We start from the raw sequence: 26,342 nt of genomic DNA on the forward strand, positions 1-26,342 counted from the left end.
TGGGTTAAATTGCATGGTGATGCAGAACACCATCGCGGGAGTATCCTCTATAGGAGGATAACTGTGGCAGGGCGTAAGATCCAGATCTATGGAAAACGGCCTCTGCAAAGGGCTGTCTTGACCCTTTCGGGGTACCTGCAAGACTGGGGAGCTTACGGTCAACTCTATTCCCACTTGAAGAGTGGCGCCCCTCGAGGAAATTATAGCCTAGTAAACGACACAGCATTCGCGCGGGATTCTGACTAATGGACAATTATTCTGGGATTGGTATGTTTTGATGGGCGTCTTTGGGCTGAAAAACCTCTTCCTAGCTAATTTATCTATTACGGGTTGCCTCCCCGTAGTAGAATAATATTTGTAGGCATGAATATATAATGAGTCGGAGGTAATACGCTTGAGATTGTCTCTGCAGGATTTCGACTCTTGTTGATAGAAGAGCATCGCCAAGCGCTGAAAACCATGTTGTGACCAAGATGGGTCCAGGATTGCACAAAGCCTCCATTCTTGGAGGTCGCAGGGACTTCTTGCTGTACGGTTCTAAGCCGGCTTAAGCACTTCGGTGTAGACTTGAGAAGATATGTGATCCCCGTCCTGCACTGGTATCCGGGATCACTGCTTTTTCTGAGGCGAAACAAATTTCAATGATTTAAAGAACATGAAAATTGGAACTTGGAATGTTACGACATTAAAAAATGATTATCATATTGAAATTTTGGCTGACGAATTCAGACGATTCGAACTGGATTTATTAGTAACTTCAGAAACTCGTATTCCAGGGGAAGAAAGCATGATATTCGGTGAAATAGAATTTGTTTACTCAGGCAGGAAGGATGGGTTACATAGACAGGGAGTAAGGCTCATGATGATTAAGGAAGCTGCTAAGTCTTGTTTAGGCTGGGAAGGTATAAATAATAGAATACTAATTGCTCATTTTATGACTAGAAAGTTCAGGGTATCATTTATAGTAGTATACACCCCTGTAGAACCGACTGACGGAGATACTAGTGACTCAGATGAATTTTACTTACAGTTACAGGAGCAAATAGACAAGGTCCCAGGTAGAAATATGATGTTATTGATGGGAGATTTTAACGCCCAGGTTGGTAGAAATAAGGATAGATGGTATCCCAGCTTAGGTAAATTTGGTGTAGGAAAAGAAAACAGTAATGGATACAGACTTTTGCAATTTTGTAGGTATAACAATCTAGTTATAACCAATACGGTGTTTGGTCATAAAATGGCTCATAAGCTAACATGGTATTCACGTGATGGTAAGACAGCAAACCTTATTGATTATGTTATAGTAAACCGAAGACTGGCAGGATCAATACAAGATACTAGGGTATATAGGAGTGCTGTTATTGATGTTAAAAGTAAAGATCACCATCTAGTAGTGTCAAGGGTTAATTTAAAGCTGAAATATCGGAAGGGTAATTACCTCCCGGGAAGTTATGATGTTATTAGACTCCAGGATGAGAATTTGAGAGAAACTTTCCAGTAACAGTTGAACACTAAACTTGAGAGTTTAAAATTTGATAATGGGGAAGATGGTCGGAATAATTTTAGAAAAATAATGTGTGAAGTTGCGGAAGGTGTATTGATGAAGAAAGCTAGAACAGCAGATAAGAATTTTAGTGAAAAAGATTCGTGTTTAATAGAAAGGAGAAAAGAGTTGTACAAGAATTATCTGAGTGATAGATCACATGAAAACAAAAGAAATGTAAAGAATGTGGAGAGAACATTCAAATAAAAACTAAGGAGGTGTGAAGTGGAGGCTATGGATAAAATTGCCGAGGATTTAGAAGATGCAGCTAGACGGCATAATAGTAAAATTTGTACTGGCACGTTAATAAATTGACAGATAGTTGTCAATCCAGACTAGTCACAGTTAAAGATAGGAATGTAGTGGAAATTAGCGATAAGGACAAAGCTATAGAAAGATAGGAAGAACATTTTGAAAACTTGCTTAACTGAGATAGAGTTGCAGGACAAAATATAGAGGAAAATGAAAAAGTTTGTGAGCCTTTGGATGTGAAGGAAGATTTGTTTTGTGGGGAGGAATTAGAAACAGTACTAAAAGGATTAAAGAATAATACGGCTCCAGGTGCTAATAGGGTGGTAAATGAGTTTCTTAAATATGGTGGCTCTGAGGTTAGAAATAAGATATTGAAGATTATGAATATGATTTTTGAAAAAGGGGAAGTACCTAACGATTTTTGTAAAACCTTAATTAAGCCACTTTATAAGAAAGGTGATAAAAGTGAGTGTGGTAATTATCGAGGCATTAGTCTGGTCTCTGTAGGTAGCAAATTGCTTAGTAATATGATACTTTTTAGACTGAGAGATGCCGTAGACAAAGTTTTAAGAGAAGAGCAGTGCGGTTTTAGAAAAGGTAGAGGATGTGTTGACCAAATTTTCACTCTTAGGTTAATAATTGAGAATTGCCTAAGTTTTCAAACACCTTTGGTCCTCAGTTTTATAGATTATGAGCAAGCGTTCGATTCTGTTGATAGAGGAGCTTTAGTAAAGGTTTTATCCTTGTATGGTATACCAGACAAATACATTAAAGTGATTAGTGCTATGTACGAGAATAACACTGCTGAGGTTAAGGTAGGAAATGAGGTTAGCAGCTGGTTTTGTATTAAATCAGGAGTTAAGCAGGATTGTGTTCTATCCCCCTTTATATGGATTATTTTGATGGACTTTGTTTTAAGGAGCACAGGAAAGGCAATGGGAGACCACGGAATCAAATGGGGAGGAAAAAGTCTCCTGGACTTGGATTATGCTGATGATTTAAGCATCCTAGATGAAAGTGTGAGCAAAATGAATGAAGTTTTAGAGGTTTTGCGAGTTCAGGGTGCTAATATTGGTTTGAAAATTAATGTGAGGAAGACTAAGTCACTAAGGCTAGGAATAAGTGAAGATGAAAAGGTGACGTTGGGTAATGAAAAGATTGATCAGGTGGGCAGCTTCACTTACCTTGGTAGTATTATTAGTAAAGATGGTGGGAGCAGTGAAGATGTTCAAAATAGAATAGCCAAGGCTCAGGGTGTTTTTTCACAGTTAAAAAAAAGTCTGGAAGAATAGGAAGATAAGTCTACAAACCAAGATTAGAATGTTAGAAGATACAGTGATGACAGTGGTCAAATATTGCTCTGAAGCATGGACGCTCCGAAAAGTGGATGAAGATTTGCTCGATGTTTTCCAGAGAAATTGCTTAAGGATTGTTCTGGGTACCCGGCTGACTGACCGTATTTCAAACAATAGGCTATACGAAAAATGTGGTTCAATACCGCTTTCTAGGTCTATAATGAAAGAAAGGTTGAGGTGGCTAGGGCATGTTGTGCGGATGAAGGATCACAGATTGCCGAAGATTGTTCTTTTCGGCCAACCATCTAGGGATAAATAAAAAGCAGGTCGTCCTCGTCTGGGGTGGGAGGACGTCATAAAGAAAGATCTAAAGGAAATGGGAACTTCATGGGCGGGTGTATAAAGGGAGGCTTTGAATAGATTGGGATGGAGGAGGAGCGTGCGTAGCTGTTTTGGCCTCAGGCGGCTTGGTGCTGCGATGAGTTGTTAGTAGTAGTAGTAGTAATATTTTTAGTCACTTAAAAAGAGCACTAGAATTTTTTATTTGTGATCAAATGAGCAGTCTCCCGATCTTCTAGCATCATTGGTTCGATACTATCACCCCTGGGGAAAACAAACAAAAAGAAACAAATAAACATGCATCCGTGATCTTTCTTCTAACAAAAAATGCAAAATTCCACATTTTTGTATATAAGAGATTGGAACTTCTACAGTTGGGTTTTCTGATATTCTGAAACTGATGGTGTGGTTTTTATTAAGATCAGTTGCTTTTTTTGGGGGGGGGGGGTCCCCCTTTTCAGAAATCGGGCGAATTTTCTTAGGCTTGCAACTTTTGATGGGTAACATTAAACTTGGTGAATCTTATATATTTTGAATAAGCGTCGAAATTTGATTCTTCTGAAGTATCTATTTTTATCATGACTCTGTTTTTTAGAGTTTCGGTTACCATTGAGACGCATCCTTTCTTGCTTACAGTTTGTTACCACGAACTATTTGATTTTCAGATATTCAGAAATTTTAGAATTTACCGTTTGGACGGCTGAAAACTGAATTACTGGATCGCATAGGTTAACCCCATCCATCCTGAGGTTTAACTTAAAAGTCTTTTGGGTAACTGATGCCTGAAAAATAATATTTTAGGGTAAAACTTTTTGACTACTAAGAATGGAGACCGTTGCAATAAGATAAGATAAGTTTTATTATTCATTAAATACACATACAATATGACACGTTACTATCGAACAGTTTGTGGTAACGAACTGTAAGTAAGGAGTGACCCGGCTCAATGGTAACCGAAACTCTAAAAAACGGGATCTATTTATCTATGTATTTTTAAATAAACACATAGATAAAAATAAATTCTAAGAAGCCAAAGAATGGTTAATTTTTTTTTTAAACAAACCGAATGAGTGGCACACTCGAGCTGATTCAGGCAACTTATTCCAAACAATATGACTCGCCATTATAGGATTAAAATTTGACCTTGTACAAGGAGTAAATGGAACTTGAACATGATTTTTAGTATTGCGAACATTATAATTATTTTGATCAGAGGTAAAAGATAGCGGAGCACTTAGGGGCCGGGGGAATAATCTTTGGAAATATTTTCCGATAAGCAACAGCACAACCTGTAAAAATTAGTTTTACTTCAGCATTAAGAGTAGGAACTGTCTAGTAATGCAGATAAGGCAATTTAGCATTATGAGCAGGGGTTGAGTGCGTGACAGTCTATTCAATTCACTAAAACTGTACTGAACGTAAAAACTCGAAGGGAAAAAAGGAAGATACACGAAATCACATTTTATTTCCCCAGATAGAATTAGAAAGCCATGCTGGAAGTCAAAACGAGTGGATATTAGTTTACAAGTGGTTGAAACTCAAAATAGACAAAAAAGAAACTGATCATGATAGGGACCCGTCCCTACCCTTCAACCCACCAATCATACTACAAAACCGTTACTTATGTTTCACTGAAATCAAGACATTTTGTTTTTAATAGCTGTTCAAGACATAGAGTTAAGGGAAAATATTTTAAAATAGGTCAAAAATAAACCATTAATCTTACCTATATAGCCAGTTGATGTCTGCTTCAACTGGCAACCAGTTATATTAGACAGCAAGCTGAGGTTAAACAATTATTAAAAGCTTCTTGTTTGGTTGGACTTTTTTACTTTAAACACAATCCTTATTTTGATTGAACTCAAGCATTTATTGCTTGAAAAATTTATATTTTATCATAAATATAAGTAACTTAATTGTTTTTTTTTCTGAATGAATTATCTTTAAAAGCAGTTCCTTTGGAACTAGATTTGATATCTCTATAATTAGATATCTACTACTACTACTACTGCCACTAACAACTCACCGCAGCACCATGCTGCCTGAGGCCAACACAGCCACGCACGCTCCTCCTCCACTCCAATCTATTCAAAGCCTCCCTTTTTACACCCACCCACGAAGTTCCCATTTCCTTTAAATCTTTCTTTATGACGTTCTCCCACCCCAGACGGGGACGACCTGCTTTCCGTTTAGCCCTAGACGGTTTGCTGAAAAGAACAATCTTCGGCAATATGTCATCCTTCATCCGCACAACGTGCCCTAGCCTCCTCAACTTTTCTTTCATTATAGCCCTAGAGAGCGGTATTGAACCACATTTTTTGCATAGCCTATTGTTTGAAATACGGTCAGTCAGCCGGGTACCCAGAACAATTTTTAAGCAATTTCACTAGAAAACATCTAGCAAATCTTCATCTGCTTTTTGGAGCGTCCATGCTTCAGAGCCATATTTGACAACTGTCATCTCTGTAGCTTCTACTATTCTAATCTTGGTTTGCAGACTTATCTTCCTATTCTTCCAAACTTTTTTTAGTTATGAAAAAACATCCTAAGCCTTGGGTGTTCTACTTTCAACATCTTCACTGCTCCCACCGTCTTTACCAATAATACTACCAAGGTAAGTGAAGCTGCCCACCTGATCAATCCTTTCATTACCCAGCGTCATTTTTTCATCTTCACTTATTCCTAGCCTTAGTGACTTATTCTTCCTAACATTAATTTTCAAACCAATTCTAGCACCCTGAACTCGCAAAACCTCTAAAACTTCATTCATTTTGCTCACACTTTCATCTAAGATGCTTAAATCATCAGCATAATCCAAGTCCAGGAGACTTTTTCCTCCCCATTTGATTCCGTGGTCTCCCATTGCCTTTCCTGTGCTCCTTAAAACAAAGTCCATCAAGTCAATCCATATAAAGGAGGATAGAGAAAAACTCTGCTTAGTACCTGATTTAATACAATACCAGCTGCTAACCTTATTTCCTACCTTAACCATAGCAGAGTTTTTCACGTAGATAGCACTAATCACTTTAATGTGTTTGTCTAGAATACCATACAAGGATAAAACCTTTACTAAAGCTCTTCTATCAACAGAATCGAATGCTTGCTCATAATCTATAAAATTGAGGACCAAAGGTGTTTGAAAACTCAGGCACTTCTCAATTATTAGCCTAAGAGTGAAAATTTGGTCGACACATCCTCTACCTTTTCTAAAACTGCACTGCTCTTCTCTTAAAACTTTGTCTACGGCATCTCTCAGTCTAAAAAGTATCATATTACTAACTAATTTAATACCTACAGAGACCAGACTAATGCCTCGATAATTACCACACTCACTTTTATCACCTTTCTTATAAAGTGGCTTAATTAAGGTTTTCCTAAAGTCGTTAGGTACTTCCCCTTTTTAAAAAATCATATTAATAATATTCAGTAACGTATTTCTTAACTCAGAGCCACCATATTTAAGAAACTCATTTACCACCCTATCAGTAACTAGAGCCTTATTATTTTTTAATCCTTTTAATACTGTTGCTAATTCCTCCTCATAAAACAAATCTTCCTTCACATCCAAGGTATCACAAACTTTTTCATTTTCCTCTATATTTTTTCCTGCAACTCTATCTCGGTTAAGCAAATGTTCAGCCCATCTCTCTTTAGTTTTTTCCTTATCGCTAATTGCAACCCTATTCCTATTTTTAACTGGGCAAAGTCCGGATTGACTACTCCCTCTCAATTTGTTAACGTGCCAGTACAATATTTTACTATTATACCGTCTAGCTGCATCTTCCAGATTATCGGCAATTTTATCCATGGCCTCCCCTTCACACCTCCTTAGTTCACATTTTAATGCATTCTCTACTTTCTTTACATTTCTTTTGTTTTCATACGATCTATCACTCAGATAGTTTTTGTACAAGTCCTTTCTCCTTTCTATTAAACATAAAGCTTTTTCACTAATATTTTTAGCTGCAGTTCTAGCTGTCTTCCCTAATACACCTTCAGCAACTTCACAATTTGTTTTACTAAAATTATTCCAACCATCTTCCACATTATCAAATTTAAAACTCTCAAGTTTAGTATTCAACTGTTCCTGGATATTTCTCTCAAATTCTCATCCTGGAGTCTACCAACATCATAACTTCCCGGGAAGGAGTAACCCTTCCGATATTTCAGCTCTAAATTAACCCTTGACACTACTAGATGGTGATCTTTACTTTTAACATCAATAACATCACTCATATATACCCTAGTATCTTGTATTGATCCTGCCAGTCTTCGGTTTACTATAACATAATCAATAAGGTTTGCTGTCTTACCATCACGTGATCGTGAATACCATGTTAACTTATGAGCCATTTTATGACCAAACATCGTATTGGTTATAACTAGATTGTTATACCTACAAAATTGCAAAAGTCTGTATCCATCACTGTTTTCTTTTCCTACACCAAATTTACCTAGGCTGGGATACCATCTATTCCTATTTCTACCAACCTGAGCGTTAAAATCTCCCAGTAATAACATCATATTTCTACCTGGGACCCTGTCTATTTGCTCCTGTAACTGTAAGTAAAATTCATCTGAGTCACTAGTATCTCCGTCAGTCGGTTCTACAGGGGCGTATACTTCATAGCCTAAACAAGACTTAGCAGCTTCCTTATTCATCATGAGCCCTACTCCCTGTCTATGTACCCCATCCTTCCTGCCTGAGTAAACAAATTCTATATCACCTAATTTCATGCTTCCTACCCCTGGGATATGAGTTTCTGAAATTCCTAATAAATCCAGTTCGAATCTTCTGAATTCGTCAGTCAAAATGTCGATACGATAGTCATTTTTTAAAGTCGTAACATTCCAAGTTCCAATTTTCATGTTCTTTAAATCCTTGAAATTATTTTCACCTCAGGAAATAATTAGATCTAGATATATATTAGAATTAAATATTATATAATTAGATATCGGATCCCTCTTACTCTAAATGTGTTATTATTTGCAAAGGTAAAGTAATCAAGTTAAATCAAAGACAAAAGAATGAATATTGTCCAATTTGTCTGTCTAAAAATTATGCTTTAATTCCATTGTTTATTTTTGTCACAGACCTTTATCTAATTTTGAGTGAACAAACCTGAACAGAGAAGCAAACGCAATTTCTGAAGGGACTGATAGCTCCGCCTTTTTAAAGTCTGATTGGTTCTATCGTGAGAAATATTAGGCCAGTAAATAGAACGAAAAGTTTTTTTTAGTAATGACTTTATTTAAAATGATATTTATTACAATGACAATTATCATTATGACAATTTATTAAATTTATTTCTTATTCACAATGAAATTTTTTACAAGTAAGATATCTGCTTCTCTGTGGTTAAACCTTGAAGAAGTTTCTTCGACTTAGAAATTCCAATCGGGATTTTAGTTAGTAATTTAGTTTATTAGGCCTGACCGAAAGATAAATGAAAATTATTTTTTAAGACAGCTGACTTAAACCAATATTAACCTTTTCCAGTATATTTGTTATTAGAAAATAGTAGTATAAAGTGTTGTAGGCTATAGCTGTTCGACTGTGGCAGTTCAAGAAACGCTACAAAACGTTATTTGTGAAACCTAGCTTACCTTATATAAAACCCATTCCGAAGCAAATGTTTAATATTACAGTATGATATCTGTTTTATTGCTCTGTCGCCTTGGGATTAAGTTATTGGGGTTATTCATGGGATTAAGTGGCTATTTTTCGCTCTTTTTAATTTTTTTTTTTCGTTGTGCGTACTTTATAATGCTTTACGTATTTTTTTTCTTCTTTTTGTACCGAAGACGGCTGATCAGAGATCATGGTTGAAATATTTGCATTATTTCCTGGTTTTCACCTACTAAAATTTTTGGTCGTTTATTTGTTTTACAGAAAATCATCATTTGATGCCGAAATTTTGTATATCTTATTTTGACATACAAAATAGGATATGCTGTGGTACCAAGCGGAAAGAATGCAGAAGGCTCTTCCACAAGGAAATGCTACATGAAAGAATTCTATCGAGAGCTAGTGCAGCAATTCAGTCAAGTAGCTTTTTAGCAGTTGGCTATCGGGCTCAGGTAGCCAGTCCCTTTATCGCAGGAGTCGCTAGTTGTTCTGGAGCCCCAACATCTCAAGATTGGAAATGCAAAATTTGAGAGCACTATTCATTGTAACTCCGTAGAATAATGTCCTATCTTCCACGACCAAAATATACCAGTCTCTGTTAGAACTATTGGATTATATACAAACACCGAAATATCTGTCCCAACGGTTAGATCCGCATGCCCAAGCGACATGGCGACAAAAATGTCTTCATCTCCAACTTTTACATCCTTAAATAAAGTAGTTTAAAATTTATTTTCATTCGGGGGTGTGTGATGATTAGAAAATACACATTGCTTGATCTTCACAATAATTGTTTTTTTTTAATTCAGCCAAAAGAAAATGTTATTAGTTATAAAAAGTTGAATAAACACAGAATTTGCAAGATTTTTTTTTTTTTTTTTACTGATTATAGTAAACCAATTTTGACGCATTTAAAAACGAAAATATAAAGCAAGGTTTAACAAGCTAAGAAAAAATATTACTTTAAAGCTTTAAATGAACATGTGAAGCGCCACTATCAAATTAGGAAGGAACGCTAGTGATTTAGTTTTGTGTGGGATCGGAAGTTAAGCCTGTAGCCTCAGTTGAGAAAACAGGAAGATCTGTTCCAAATTTCTGCTTAACGTCACTGAAACTTTTTGCTCGAAGTGTGATTCATCATCAGGCAATCCAGAAGGGCTATAAATGTTCCCAGGCATGTCTTGTAAAGGCTCCTGGTTTCTTATTCAGTGGTGGTAGGACCTCTATACTCCAGTCGATCAATGTTTTAAAATTTGGATATAGATTTGTTAACACTTTTCATGAAAATCTCTAACAATCGAAATTTCTATACTTCATGGTATGTTGTGTAAGTAGTAGATCGGGTCTAAATTGAGTTCACTCTTTCCATTGTTAACCTTTTGGCTATATATGATTAAGCAGAAATGTCTCCAAAAACGAGTGTGGTCGTGTTGGTAAATAATTCTTTCACTCGATTCTCCTCTATCCTTTTGACTGCTCCTTCTACTGCCAATGCTTTGTCACTCGTGACCGTGCTGACCTCTGTCTATTGTCGTGACTGACAATGCACATTCCTTTGTATTTTTTATACAAAACATTGTTTTAAACGTCAAAAGAAGATACTTTGGTACAAGTATAAGGTCTTGAGTTGCAAAATAAGTCGTCGTGAACAAATGCTATCAAAAGTCAGCATAAGGCTTTTACTTGTGACTTAGAAAGGAGTCAGAAAATGGGGAAACTTTTGGGGATTTTGGTATTAAAAATACGTATTTCTAAGAATTTTCCATCAGCCTTTTAGGATTTGAAAACATTTGAAGTGAAAACACTGCCTACGATGCCAGTCTTTCTGATATTGGTGTAAATAAGTTGAATTAAAATTGGGATGAATTTTCGGTACAATTTTGTCTAACCAGTCTAACCAGCTTAGTCTAGCGACTTGGGGGGGGGGGGGTCAAACTGAAAATTTCAGTGAAGTTTTGTTGGGGGCAAGGGAAATTTAATATTTCTATTGGAGGCAGGGGATAAAATTTTCCCCACTGTTCGTAGCTGATAGTCTTCTGTTTGTTCATAGCAAAACGATTTTAAAGACTTTCACGATTTTAAAGACTTTCTTGAAGAATTTCAAGATAGTACGTTCTTTTTTTATGCCTGTCGTCTGAAAGGCTTCGCTGCTAGTTTTTATATGCTAGTCTGTATAAATGATTGTTTGAACAGCCAAGGAGGATCCAGGATTTGTTCGGGGGGGGGGGAGGTATTATTATTTTTCGGGGTACAAAGAAAATCTTTAAAAATCGCGTCAAAACTTGGTTATTATGCGTTTTTGTTACTCTTTTATGAGTCGGACAAAAATTTCGAGGGGAGGGGCAAACACAGTAACCTCCTTGCCCCCTGGATACAGTCTTGATTCCAGAATTTTGAAAACTTATATTGCTTTAACATGGAACAAAAGTAAAAATATAAAACCTGCTGCCAAAAGTTAAATTAATAAGTTAATTGACAAGGGATTCATGGTTTGCTAAGTTTTGCACATGTATGATGATGTGAAATCTCTTTTCTCTCTCTCTCTCTCTTCTGAATATGAATAATATAGTTGTACTGAATTAGAAACTAAGTACAATTAATTCTTTATTTGCAAATCAATCGAGAATAGTACGAGGGTTGTCCACTTCCAAAAATTTGGTATACCATATGGTACGTGTCACACGTGGCATAGCTTTGCTAAACATGATCGAGGAGGCATAGCAAAAGTCTTCCAAGCATGGTATAAAGTGAGTTGCGTGTGTTTGAACAAGTGAATATATGAGATGTAGGCCTGCAACAGGTAGTGGAGAGCTGTCAGCCCCTTTAAGCAGGATATTTGAAGACGATTGATGCCATTCAATGCTAACCTACCATATCTTTTCTTATGCTTATCTATAATGAACTGTCCACACAGTTTGGCAAAAGAGGCCTCAAACATTTAAGCAGCTCCATCACCACAGAAGTTAACCTCAGACAGCTCAATTTAATACAACTCAAAGATCCAAATAGGTCATATTACCCAATAACAGTTTAAGAATTGAAGACTTTGACAAATTTTTACATTTATTACTTTATTCGCATTGACATGCTTTACGAGTAAGCTCTCTGTTCCTCTGTGGTGAAACCTTGAAGAAGCTTCTTCAACTAAAAAATTCAAATCGCGATTTTAGTCAGTAATTTTGTTTAATTAACTTTCTGATTCGGGGTCTTTCAAAGTCTTCAACTTACTTACTTACTTTACTTAGGTCCCGGCCATCCTCGTGGGACGTTTTGGGGCCACTCCTCTTGCTAGCTCATGCGTAAGGGCTCGGTACATTGCTCTATCTGGTGCGATACGTGATAACTGGGCTATCTTGACGTTGTCGAAGTGGAAGTTCTCCATCCATCGTTTTCGTGGTCTGCCTCGTGGGCGAAGGCCATGGAGGGATCCTTCAAGGGCGATTTTTGGAAGGCGGCTCGGCTCCATTCGCTTGACGTGGCCGAACCAGCGCAGTTGTTGCTTCTTAATTTTATTGAGTATGGTTTCAGTGGACTGGAGCCTTCGACGTACTTCCACATTTGTGATTCGGTCAGTGTATTTGATTCTAGAAATGCGACGGAGGCATCTCACCTCAAAAGCTAGAAGTTTTATTTCGTCTTCGGTTTTCAGAGTCCTTGTTTCACATCCATAAATAACTATGGGGATTACTAAACTGTTGAATAGGCGCATTTTGAGTTTGTTGGATAGGTGGTTACTTTTCCAGAGGTTGGCTAGTCTTCAGAAGCTAGAGCTAGCAAGTGCAAGTTGACATTTCACGTCAGAGCCATGGCAATTATCTGACGGGAGTAGGCTACCAAGGTACAGGAAGTAATCAACCGTTTCAACCTGTCTCCCGCCTATGGTGATAATGGGCGGGTTGTCTAGTTCACGTCTCGTAGTTACCATGACTTTGGTCTTGCTGGCATTGATCTCCATCCCGAACGGCTTTGTGGTATCGTAGAGTTTATCAGCTTGTGCCTGCAATTCTTGTGTAGAGTTGGCTAGCTCATCAATATCATCAGCGTAGGCAAGATTCTCTATTAAAACCCCTCCTATTGTTGCGCCATATTCCGACTGCATCATCGACAGAACGGCACTTAGAAAGAGGTTGAAGAGATGTGGTGATAAGATGCAACCCTGGAGTACTCCTGACGAAGTTGTAAACTCTTCTGACAACCCATCAACGGTTATTACTTGGCCTCGGAACTGGTCGTACAGACTCTTGATTATTTGGACTATCTCATAAGGGATACCGTAGTGAAGGAGGATATGCCATAGTCCTTCGCGCCATATCAGGTGAAATGCCTGACGGAAATCAACGAATAGTTGGTAGAGCTCTTGGTTGAATTCGATTTGTCGTTCCATGAGTTGCCGAACGACAAATATCTGATCTATTGTTGATCTTCCAGGGCGGAAGCCGGCCTGATATTCTCCAATAGCAAAGGCAGTTGTTGCTTGAATGTGACGGAGTAGGATTTTTGTCAGGACACGTGACTGATGGCTCGTGAGGCTGATCGGACGGTAGTTTCCGCACTCTTTCTTTGACCCCTTTTTGTGAATGGGTATAATGGCAGCCTTGCACCACTGACGGGGTACGTGGCCGGTTTCCCACACCGCAGACACAATGGCATGATACAGATCAGTTACATCATCTGATCCGACGTTAATGAGTTCAGCGGTGACTCCGTCTGGGCCAGGGGCTTTTCCTTGTTTGAGCGTCTTGATTGCTTACTCGGTTTCTGACTTAAGTGGGGGTGGTGGTCTGAGTTCTTGGTCGGGTATGGGGAAGCGGGTTAGTATTTTAGGATCCGCAGCTACTGGGGAATCCAGTTTATCGTTAAAGTATTCTTTCCATCTTTCAAGTTTCATCTTTGAATCGTAGATGTTATTTCCATCTTTGTCCAGGATCACTGATGTCTGCGGCTCTTTTTTCCGGCTTAACTCGCGTACCATTCTGAAAACTGCTCCGCTAGTCCCCTTCTTGGACAGTACTTCGCAGTCTTTGCATTTCCTTCGCAGGTGGTTACATAGTGCCTTTCTGATCTCTCGCTCTACTCGTCTCTTGAGGAGCTTGTAAGTATCCCAACTGTGACGGTCAGATTTATTGCAAAAAAGTCGCTTATCCTCGCATAGCGCAATGATCTCATCTGTGATCCATGGTTTTTCATTTGGAGTTTTTCTTCCAAGTACGTCATTCGCTGTCTCTATGATTGCTGATGTAGCCTGCTCGGTCAGGGAGTCTATCTCATTAGCAGTGGTCAAGGAAGAATGAATTCTCAGGATCTCTCGGAATTTTTCAGATAGAGTGGAAGTGTAGGTCTGCCTTTTTGCGGGATCCCGCAGCAGATCCAGCCGGAATCTTGGGATTTTTGTTGCTTTTTGCAATTTTCTCATTCTTAGCTTGAACCTTGACATCAGGAGAGTGTGGTCAGAGTCGAAGTCTGCTCCAGGTAATGCTACTGTGTCTAGTACGGAAGACTTCCAGCGCTTCGATATCAGGATATAATCAATCGTGTTCTCGGTTTTACCGTCTGGGGATCTCCAGGTCATTTTACGTCGATGGCGGTGTTTGAAAATTTTGTTCGTTAAGAATAACTCGTTTTCTCGGCAGAAGTCGAGCAATCGTTCCCCTCTCGCATTGAGTTTTCCGTGACCAAAAGTCCCCATTATATCGGATCGACCGGTATTATCCATACCTACTATAGCGTTAAAGTCCCCCATGACAATCAGTACGTCTTTCTTATGGATTTGGTCAATGACGCTTTGTAGTGTGAAATAGAATTCATCGCATTTTTCCTCACTTCTGGCGGAGTCTGGGGCATAGACTTGGACGACAGAGATATTAGAGATATTAGAGATTAGAGATATCTTCAACTTACAGCATTCTTGATATTCACAAAGCTGCTTGTACACGTATATGGCAGCAGTCGTTTTTGGGGAGCGTATATTAAGGGAGTTTGATTCGCCGAAATATAAAGAAAAAGACGATTCATTTCTCGAATTAGAAATCTAAAATTAAGTAAAACAATATTTGGGACAAAATTTTCACAAGTAATTGAATATGAAGCAGAGATTCGGAATGGAGAAGCCGTTTAGCAGTTGGAGTCCCTCCAGCTCCAGTATCATAAATGAGTGTTTTGAATGCACCAGACTTGAATTCTGCCCGTGGCCATCCCAGATTAAATCTTACTAGAAAGGGTTGGAACAGAATGCTCTATTTATGGAATGATGGTATTTGTCCATGTGATTTACCAACAAATTTAGAAACCCAGGTGCGTTTTATTTTAGAGGGTTAAGAAATTCAGCATTGGCAGGGGCTGGTTGGCAATTCAGAAACACTGTAACATTATAATCTGGTAAAATCTAGTTTTGGAGAAAACATTTATTTTAAATTTAATTTCCTGTGCAGGGTTTTATGTCGATGGATGCAACTAAGGACAAATTGCCTGTCAATTCAAACAGAAACATTTTTGATAGAAAGAGTGTTATTTTTGAAATGGTATATGCTTTTCTCCTTTATAAGGAGGATGATGTGGATTTTGACTATTTTCTCCGAGAGTGCTCGGTGCTTTCTGATTTCAGGGGAAAATATTTACGTGGGATTAATCTCCAGATTCCTGACATCAATTATTAGGAAGAAGAAAAAATTCGTTTAATTTACTTGTCTATAAATTATGTATTTTTGCTTTTTTTCGGTTTTGTGTGTTTTGTAGTTTGTTTTGTTGGCGATTTCCTTGTTTCTTTATGTATTTTTTGTGTATATGAACCCGGGGCTTTTGAAATACACTAATCCATATATCTTTCTATATCATTTATAGGCTGTAGAACGCAATTGATAAAATGGTAAGAAACCCAAATATTTCAGTCACTCCAGGTCCTAGTCCTTCCTTCTATGGAAATACCAGTGTCATGGTCTTCCGACTATAGTATCTTAGCGACGATTGTTTACTTATTTGTATATTGAAACTTCTTTGTTTACTATAGTATCTTTATTTCCTTTTGAGACTTCCAGCTGCTCATCCATAGTGTCAAGATGTTAATTTACTGTTAAGCTGACATTTGTAGGGGGAAAATCCATAAACAGTTACACAAGAAGTATTTGAGTAATAAATAAGTATTAAGTTTTACAAAAAGTATACAGTGAAACTGGTATATGTAGAAGTTTTTTTAAAAAACTATATGTAGGCATTCTATCAGGCATCCCTTTCTTTCTTAAAAATACGCCTTTGGTGTATTTTTAAGGCCTTGTGTAGCACATATACACCATTTATACAGCTAGTATAGTGCATTTTGCTTATTACTTTTTAAAACCAAACATTTTTAACATCTCAACATTGACTCAGTACTCTGGCATTGAAAACCAATCAAGCGTCTGACATTTTCAGATGAAGAAGCAAATTTTTTATGTTGATTATAACTGTGTGGTGATACTTCTCAGGATGGTCAATGTCATTTTGAATAGACAAGCATATATATTGAGGGCCCAGGTTAAACAAAAAGTAAAATAGAACGATTAAGGAAAACACTACTTCTGAGAAATAAATCATGATGAAGAAAAGTTAAACAAAACTTTCAAAAAGTCTCGAGTTAAAAAAAAAGGTAAATTAAGAACTTATTAGATATCAGAACCGAAAAAATACGTTTAACTACGTTTAAAAAAGAAAAAAAAATGTCGCATCCAAAACGAAAGGGTGGATCTTTCGGCTTCCTCACTATAAGATAAAAAGCGAAAAAGTAAGCTCCTCTAATGTAAAATTACTAGAGTTTGCGATACATTGTTTGTTTTAGTCTGAGGATCATACCAGTGTTGATTTTTATTTATTTGTTATCATGTTTTGTTGATCTTATCCGATAAAGCAAGTGATTTTTATTTATTTGTTATCATGTTTTGTTGATCTTATCCGATAAAGCAAGTGATTGTAGAAAGTTCCAACTGACGAAGATTCTTGCATTTAATGCCACCATTCATTTACAATAGATATCATATGGTAGCCGTTTCGGGCACTATTGTACTATGTTTGTCTATTTTTGAAATCTTCATTTTATTAGACCTCTCCATAGGTTAATGATATCCTATATTATTCAATTGGTAAGTTCCCGTAGCATCAAGCCAACCACTAAGCTAAAAACAGTCATGTGATGTTGTATTGCAGGTAACTGTTTCTCAAGAGTACGAGTACAGTCAAGGTCAATTGTTTTTCGGATACACATAATAATCTATATGTTATTTCTTGTTTTTATTCCTAAAACCTGAAGGCAAGTGAGTTTATCTTATTGCAGAAATTGCAGCAAACAAATAAGTTTGATTAAAATTTGGAAAACTTTATGCTTTACTTGGAAAGAATACCTTGTTTTATTTTACGGCTGGAACAAACAGTTGAAACTTGGTGATTTTTTTTAAGGAGGGAGATAAAGAGATTTAGAATTTTATGTTTGTGGAAGGAGACAATAGTGGCGGTAATTCACAGAATTGATGGGGGTATACTTTTTCATCTAGAGGTAGATTTTAACATTTTTAGAATGATCATACCAAAAAAAGGCCATTTTCCAATGAGAATACTAAAAAAAATTTAACTATGGGGAGGGGGGCAAAAACCTTAAAAGGATCAAATGCCTCAAGACCCCCAACACCCAATTGATGTCACTGAGAGGCATACTAGTTCTCTCCGGTCCTCGTAAAAGAGAATACGCAACTTTTTTTTTCTATACCAGTCGTCCGACAAGATCTGCTGCTAATTATATGATATATGCATTATATTTTCTTCTGAAATATCTGGCACATCGAATACCACCAGTTTGGTGCAATCAGTTAAGTGATTTTCATTTAATTAAAATTAATGGTATCAATTTACAAAACAATTATGAATTAACCTGCATTTAAATTTTGTTAACTTGGCCTTCACCTACAATTATTCTTTTATTTTTCATTTTATTGTGAACAATCTCTACTGTAAAATGAAGGGCAATAGTACAAAAACGTTTCTAGACACAAAGCTAACAGGAATAATGGAAGAAGGTTTTTAAGGGCAATTAAAAGCTTTATGCACCAGAAGATCAGCCATGAAATCTAATAATAATCGTACCTTTAACGATTGTTTAAGATTTAGCTTTTGTTCATATTTGCTGATTTCAGTAAAGCAATCAATTAGGGGCTTAGCTATCATTTTATTCTGTTAAAAGGACAGTCTTTTTTCTAGCCTATTTTTTCGGGGAATTTGCTATGCTATGCTATCGTAGCGTAGGGACCGATCTAATAATTCCATGCCTTCGGCCGGGAGTGAAGTGCATTGTTGGGGGCAAATCATTCAGCGCTTCCCGTGTTCTCCCCCCAAATTTCTCCAGTGCCTATTTAGAGCTGGCTTGACTCTGGCTGAGCTTACAGAGTCACACCATAGATGCCGTCGAAAACGAAATAACCAGCGACCCCAGGACTTGAACCCCTGTTCTCAGGATTAGATAGGGATGTTGTATAATATACATTACATTAATATAATGTATTAGAGTGAAGTATAGTATTTACTCTATTTTAGAGTAAAATAATGTATATTTTATCCTTATTAATCCCGGATCCAAATAGCTGGCCGGAACATTTCGCAAGTAAAGAAGAAGGAGATCTTAGTAAGTGGTCTGATGAAGAATTTGGGATTATTTGGGAGGAATATAATTAGCCTATGAGGGAGGAAGATTATTCGTTAACAGAGGAGGTACATATTGAGAAGGTTGCACATGTGTTAAGGAAATTGGCTGGAGGAACAGCTCTTGTAATTGATGGAATTCCAACTCGTTTATATAAAAAGTTTTCAAGTTTATTTATGCCAATTTTTATACTGCTGTTTAATAATGTGCTTCCATCAGGAATTTGGGTTTCAGGATGGAAGACGTCTTTAATTTTAACGTTATTTAAAAAAGGAGCTCCGAAGTTGAACTGGAATTATAGGCCTATAGCTCTGGTACCATGTTTAAGTAAGATTCTAGAGAAATTAATTGATAATAGGCTAGCTAATTGAAATCGAAGAAGAATCGAAAAATCGATCGAAGAAGAAGAATCGAATAATTCGTGAGGAACAAGGTGGATTCAGAGAAGGATATAGCACAGTTGTCAGGGTATTTGTACTTAAGGCGTTCAAAGGAAAGTATAGTAGAGGTAAGAGTAATTTATTGGTAGCTTTCGTTTTATACTTGCTATTTATGTGGTATGGAGGAAGAAAATTTGCTCCATTTTTTGACGGTGTGCCAGGGGCTTTCAGATTTGAGATTGAAATATTTAGGTGATGGGGAAATGTTTTTTCCTGGTATCCTTAAATCTTCATCCCGGGAGACGATTACAGCCGTGACTGGATTTATAAAAGAGGATTTAAAAAGATGTAAATATTGGGTTTAAGGATTTTGTTTGTTGTTAGTAGTTATACCATTTATATGAGTGTATGCTGGCTGTTGTCTTATATAATAATTGTAATGTTTGTGTATGACCTATCGGCTGAATAAATTATCTATCTATCTGTCTATCTATAATGGATGGTTAAGCGGTAAATCTGAGACTTTCCAATACCATTCTTCAAATCTACCTTACAGTTTTTTCATTCTCTTGCATATGTGAGAAGCTCAAATATGAGCTTCCTTTTTTATTCTTTACAAAACACGCAATCAATTATAAACAGGGTTATAAACAGGTTATAAACAGAATATCACCTTGTCACCGAGGCTATTTCTTATATAGCCTATCAATGATATTGTTGAGTTTTTTAAGGAAAAATTGGCGCCAACAGTGAGTTTAGGAAATTTAGCTTTGTCTCTGTTGTTATTTGCGGATGATGCGGCGCTGATAGCTAGAAGCGCCGAAGATTTGCAAATATGGTTGAACATATTAGATGTTTATTTGGAAAAAAGAAAAATTGATAAAATATCCAAAAGACTGAAATTGTAGTTTTTGGGACAAATAAAATAATGATTAATTTTTATTTAAGGGTATTGAGTTGAAAAAAATTAAAACTTTTAAGCATTTAGGGTTTGTAATAAATGATAAAGGAAATTTGAAGGATCATGTGAAAGAAATGGTGGGTAGAGGTAAAGCGGTTTCTTCAGCAGTTTTAAGGAATTCAGCTTTAAATGAATTTAAAAATATTAAAATGAATAAGTGTATATTTCAATCGAAAATTCACCCTACTATTCATTATGGTGCGGAGCTTTGGGGATATGAGGTGATCCCGCAATTAGAAATGGTTCAGATACAATATTATAAAAGATTGGTTAGGGTACATGCTACAACTCATAGACAGGCTCTTAAGGAAGATCTAGGTTTGTTTTCGCTGGATAAAGAAAGGTTACTACAAGTAGTAAAATTTTGGATGAAAATTATCCAACTACCAAATGAGACGCTTATGAAAGCCGCATATTTTGAATTATTGCAGCCAGGTAGAAAAACATCGTGGCCGTTCCATGTTAAAGCCCTCCTTGATAAGGCCGGACTTTCATACGCTTGGAATGAAGGTCTTGGTCCAACAGGCGATCCAAAGGAAATTTATCGGAAGCTAAACATATTAAGGAGGATCAAGATATCCAACTCTGGCATGAACAGATTCAAAAATCTGAAACCTTGCGCCAGTATTCTAAGACAAACGAGTCTTTTGGACTAGAATACTATTTTAAGCTGAATTTGCCATCGGAAAACCTACGTCTGTGGTTCCAGGTCCGAGCAAATGGTTTGCCCTTAAAAAATAGATTTAAATTATTTGAAAGAAATGCTCAGGACCTGACATCATGTTATACTTGCTCTTTATGTGGTATGGAGGAAGAAAATTTGCTCCATTTTTGAAGGTGTGCCAGGGGCTTTCAAATTTGAGATTGAAGTATTTAGGTGATGGGGAAGTGTTTTTTCCTGGGGTCCTTAAATCTTCATCCCGGGAGACGATTATAGCAGTGACTGGATTTATAAGAGAGGGTTTAAAAAGATGCAAATAATGGGTTTAAGGATTTTGTTTGTTGTTAGTAATTATACCATTTATTTAAGTGTATGCTGGCTGTTGTCTTATATAACCATTGTAATGTTTATGTATGGCGTAGCGGCTGAATAAATTATCTATCTATCTGTCTATCTATAATTGATGGTTAAGCGGTAAATCTGAGACTTTCCAATACCAGTCTTCAAATCTACCTTACAGTTCTTTCATTCTCTTGCATATGTGAGAAGCTCAAATATGAGCTTTCTTTTTTATTCTTTACAAAACACGCAATCAATTATCACATAACCGAAAATTGTTAACAATATCATTTACATAGCTCAAACAGGAGCATCAGTTCACGAAAATGTAAGGGGGTGGGTAAGGTTTTTTCGATTAATTTATAGGAAGATACGAAAACAAATATATATGTTTTAATCTCGAAGGGGGAGCACTTTTTTTTAATGGAAATACAAAAAAAAATCTATTTTTCCAAATCTAGGGGAGAGAGTCCCAAGCCCTATGCTAGCACATCTGATTCTCATTACACAGTAAAATAACAAATTCCTAATGTAGTTAGAAAAGGTCTTACGTCGGGAAAAGCCCACCAATAGTTAGATTATGTGTTTCAAAGGGGTCTCAATACTGCTTCAGCGAAATTTAAACAATTGTAAATTTCCTGTTTTAGAATTTGCGTAAATATGTTGACATCTATGATTGTTCCTTTTTACAAAATTTTATTTAAAAAATTTTCCGAAAAATAATTTTTTCAAAGAAAAGTAAAGGCCATTTTAAACTTAAGCTCAGCATATACAAATACATTTTAAAATTCAAACTCAACACGACCAGAAATTCTTTTGTGCTTAATATTGAAAATAAACATTAAAATTATAGTAAAATTTTGAACTGATGAACTTTCAGCAATTAATATCATTATACACAAAATATTCAGTTTAATTTATTAGCTCTTTTTAAATTTGTTAAAGACGAATATAGTTTCCCTATAAACAAGTGTTTGGATACTGCTCCTTTCCTAACTGTAAAAAAAAACCAAAAGCCTACTGCGTCATTGGCACTTAACTGAAAATGGATTATATTACAAATATTTTTTTTTTCAGTTCTTACAGTATGGAAAATAAAAATACAATTACAGTGAAACAAACTCTTGAACTGATGGATCTTTCAACAATTAATATCATTATACATCAAATATTCAAATTGATGTTTTTTATACTTTCCAAGACTGTTCAAGGCGCATGTCGTTTTCAGTAAAGCGCCAATGACGCAGTAGGTCTTAGACTTTTACAGTGAGAGAAGGAGGTCATACCCAAACTCTTGTTTGTGGTGATTTTTATTCGTTTCAAGCTTGATTTTCATATTCAATTTAAGTTTCACTCGTTTTAACATTTATTTATTAATTTACATTAATATCTATTGTATGTTTGTTTTCAATGATTGTTTATTTAATTTCTGTTCGTTTTAAGTTTCATTTATACTTCAATAGGAAAATACTTTTTTTTCATTTTAAGCTTGATACTAATATTCAATCCAAGATTACTCGCTTTAAGATCTATTTATTCATCTATATTATTACTTGTTGTATGTTTTCGCTATGATTGTTTTATTTAATTTCTGTTCGTTTTGGGTTTCATTTATTCTTTAATAGTAATTTCTGGTCGTTTTGAGTTTGAATTTTAAAAGGTATTTGTATCTTCTGATCTTAATTTTAAAATGGCCTTTAATTTTCTTTTAAAAACTTTTTTCTTGGAAAGTTTTTTTTAATTAATTTTTGTTCGTTTTTGATTGCAAAAAATTTCGAATTTTTAAAAATTTCTTATTTCAAAATCAAACTCTAATAAAAATTAAATATTCATCAAAGTATCAAAACTGATATCAAAGTAACAATATCAAAGTGAAACAATGGGTTTGTGTCAACCTCGGAGTTTTTATTATATGATGTTTGAACTATTTTTAACAAAATTGCTATCTCAAAATTTTTATCGGATAGGTTTGGGGAAAAGGGCGTGAGGGGACTAGATTAAGCTTCGGTCTCTTTTGACTCTTTACACGTGAACTAGAACTTTCTATTTTCAGTCAAATTAGCCTTCTCAGAACTTTTTTCGAGCATCTCTTCTGTAAGAACCATATATATCCCCGGACTATAATTTAAATAGCGTGCTCGTGGATTCTGGGTGGCTTTGTCAATCCTGGAATTTAAACATAATACGTTTGAACCATTTTCAAGAAAATAATCACCTGAATTTTTATCGGATGGGTTTATCCATCCGATACGCCCAAAGACGTGGATGGCGTGAGGGGCTAGTTGCCCTCGGATCTTTTTTCGCTCTGAGAAAATGAACTACAACTTTTAATTTCCATTCAAATGAACCCTCTCTGAAGTTTATACGAGCATACCTTCCATAAGACCCATATTTGCCCCCAGAGCAATACTTATAACGCCTTCCCCGGCCCTGGGGGGGTGTGTTGACAAAGGAATTTTTCTTATGATCTTTGAACTATTTTTAACGAAATGACCGTACGTAAAGGTGTTTTTATTACATGATCTTTCAGCTATTTTTAACAAAATAGATGCCTCAAATTTTTTATCACATGTATTTGGGGAAAAAGGGCTTGGGGGGCCAGTTGCCCTCTGATCACTTTTGAGTCTTAAAAAGGGCACTAGTACTCTTGATTTTCAATCGAATGAGCCCCCTTTGAAGTTTATACGACGACTTCTTCTATATGAAGTGCCTCGGGGAAAAAAAATAAATGGAGTGTGGGGGAGGCTAGCTGCCCTCCAATCACTTTTGACTCTTAAAAAGTGAATTACAACTTTCAATTTCCAATCAAATGAGCCCTCTAGGAATTTTATACGAGCATCCCTTCCTTAAGAACCATATATGCCCCCAGGGCATAACTTACAACGCCTACCCCCGGGCCCTAGGGAGCTGTATCGACACCGGAGTTTTTTTGTTATCAGAACTTTGAACTATTTTTAACAAAGTGTCTATCTCAAATTTTTTATCTGATGCATTTAGGGCGTGAAGGGGGGCTAAGCAATTGTGACAAAAAGTCAAACTTTAGCACAAAAAGTGAGAGTTGAGGAAGGAGCTGTTCCCCTCATATGCGGAATAATTTTTGCTCGTTTAAAGTTTTAATGTTGCTCCTTACTTTCATTTGAATTTTTAAATTTAATTTTTGCGAATTTTTCAAATCATACCAGGTTACCACAAACTGTTTTTTGTACCTCTAGGAACTGGAAAAAAAAACTTTTCTTTGGAACGTATTCTTATCCAAAGTGAGACAATGAGGACTTGCAGCAATCGCTGCTTCGTCATAATAATTACCTGTCACACAACAAAATGATGGACGCACAGCTTACTCCTCTTTTGTTCTGCCTCTGGACCCTTTCCCGTAAAAGTAATATGTAATTTATAATTCGAGTCCTTCAATGACAAGCTCTCGAAATTCAGCAAGGCAAATTACTTCTACAAGGGCTAATGTAATTCTAAGCCAAATTCTCTAGTGTCCTTTTTAAGCAACAAAATCGATCTCACCAGATGAAGTATTGCCTTCTACTATTTTGTGCCGCGGAACGTCAATTTGGCCCAAATTTTACCAAAATACGTCAATTCCAATTTTTTTTTATCACTTTCAGCCCTTAAACAGAACATTAGGGCCGTCAGTACCTAATCGGATGTGCCGCCTCACAAGTTCCTAGGACTTTTCTTCCATAAGACTTGACTGGTAATTTTAAATCAAACTAGTCGGAGCTAAGTTAGAATCTTTTCAATCAAATTCTTAGTTCAACTATTTTGAAAGATAATCGGTAAGTAAAATACTTGTGAGAGCCATTTGGCTATGTATATTGAATTAAAAAAAAGCTTTCAGTGAAGTTGTGGTTGCAGTGAAGTTGTCAAAAGTAGAACAGCCAAGGCCAAGGTTTTTTTTTCACAGTTATAAAATGTTTGGAAGAAAAGGAATATGAATCTGCGAAACAAGATTAGAATATTAGAAGCTACAGTGATGACAGTGGTCAAATATGGTTCTGAAACATAGTTGCTCCTGAAGACAGAAGAGGATTTGTTAGATGTTCTCCAGAGAAATTGCCTATGGATTGTCTTGGGTACCCGTCTGACTGACCGTATTTCAAACGGTAGGCTGTTGGAAAAGTGTGGTTCAATCCCGGTTTCTTGGGCTATAATGAGGGGAAGGTTGAAATGGCTAGGACACCTTTTGTGGGTGAAGAATGACATATTGCCAAAGATTGTCCTTGTCGGCCAATCGTCTAGGGAAAAACAAAAAGCAGGTCGTCGAACAAACTGGCTATCGATTTTAATAAATTTAACTGGATTATTCATGGGAGATTTAAGAATTACTATACATGGTTAACAACCCTGAATGCTGGTCCGTCCCAGATATCTCGGAAAAGTACGGTGAAATACCTGGGAGTTATTCTGGATGAGACCCTCTCGTTTGTAGAACATATACAGTGTGCATCTTCTAAAGTGGCCCGTAATGTTGGAATGATGCGTAAATTAAAGGATTTCTTTCCTGTTAGAATACTCTGTCTTATTTATTTTTCGTTGGTGTACCCCTATTTACTTTACTGTTGTTCAGTGTGGTCGTCCACACTCATTGCACATCTTAGGCAGCTATGTGTTCTCCAGAATGGGGTTATCAGGATTCTTTCTAATAATGGTTCTCATTCTTCGGTAAGGGATCTGTATAAGAGTTTACATATACTACGGATTTCTGGTCTACTTGAGTTCTATAGAGCACAGTTAATGTTCGATATTTTGAATAATGTAGCACCGGATTGCCTGCATAATATCTTTTGTTACGTTTTTGAACGCCATCAGTATGGTAATCGTAACACAGGTATGATTCAACGACCATGGAAACCATCGACTCGGTCTGGCTTCTCTCTCAGACACCAGCTACCGTTAACATGAGAAAGACTACCAGGTGAGATTCTAGACCAGACGGTTAGACTCGATTTCCGTAGGATGCTAAGGGGCCATTGTGTTGGTTTTTATGATTTAGATTAATGTGTTCTTTTTTTTTTTTTTTTTTTTTACATTAAGTAGTGCCAAAAAGTATGAGGATTGGTAGTGAATATTAATGGTTTTTTGTTTTTTTTTTTCATTTGTGTCTCGTCTTTTTTTTTTTTTTTTTTTTTTTTTAAAGATGCGAGGATGTTAAGTTGAACGGAGATAGTGCCTGACGAGCCTGGATGACCAGGCTTCTGGAAGTTTGTAGATATTTTTGTAAATAAAATGATTTCTCTTAAAAAAACATATGAATAGTGTGATGTGCTAATATTGCA

At 36.4% G+C, this 26,342-nt stretch overlaps 2 protein-coding genes across 3 annotated transcripts in view; both read right to left on the reverse strand.

The window, feature by feature from the left end:
* The window catches only part of LOC148943667 (uncharacterized), a 220,921-nt gene that overhangs the window by 176,733 nt on the left and 17,846 nt on the right, over nucleotides 1-26,342 (reverse strand). The window lies entirely within an intron of this gene.
* On the reverse strand, nucleotides 13,806-19,940 carry LOC148943668 (uncharacterized). The gene is made up of 2 exons (XM_089101192.1): nucleotides 19,767-19,940; nucleotides 13,806-15,086 (listed from the first exon to the last, which is right to left on the reverse strand). Exons 1-2 carry the CDS (start codon nucleotides 19,938-19,940, stop codon nucleotides 13,806-13,808), a joined length of 1,455 nt encoding a protein of 484 aa, XP_088957318.1.

The sequence above is a fragment of the Artemia sp. Qi Xiang Cuo genome, chromosome 15 (genome assembly GCF_049724085.1).
Source record: "Artemia sp. Qi Xiang Cuo chromosome 15, ASM4972408v1, whole genome shotgun sequence".
NCBI classification, from domain to species: domain Eukaryota; kingdom Metazoa; phylum Arthropoda; class Branchiopoda; order Anostraca; family Artemiidae; genus Artemia; species Artemia sp. Qi Xiang Cuo.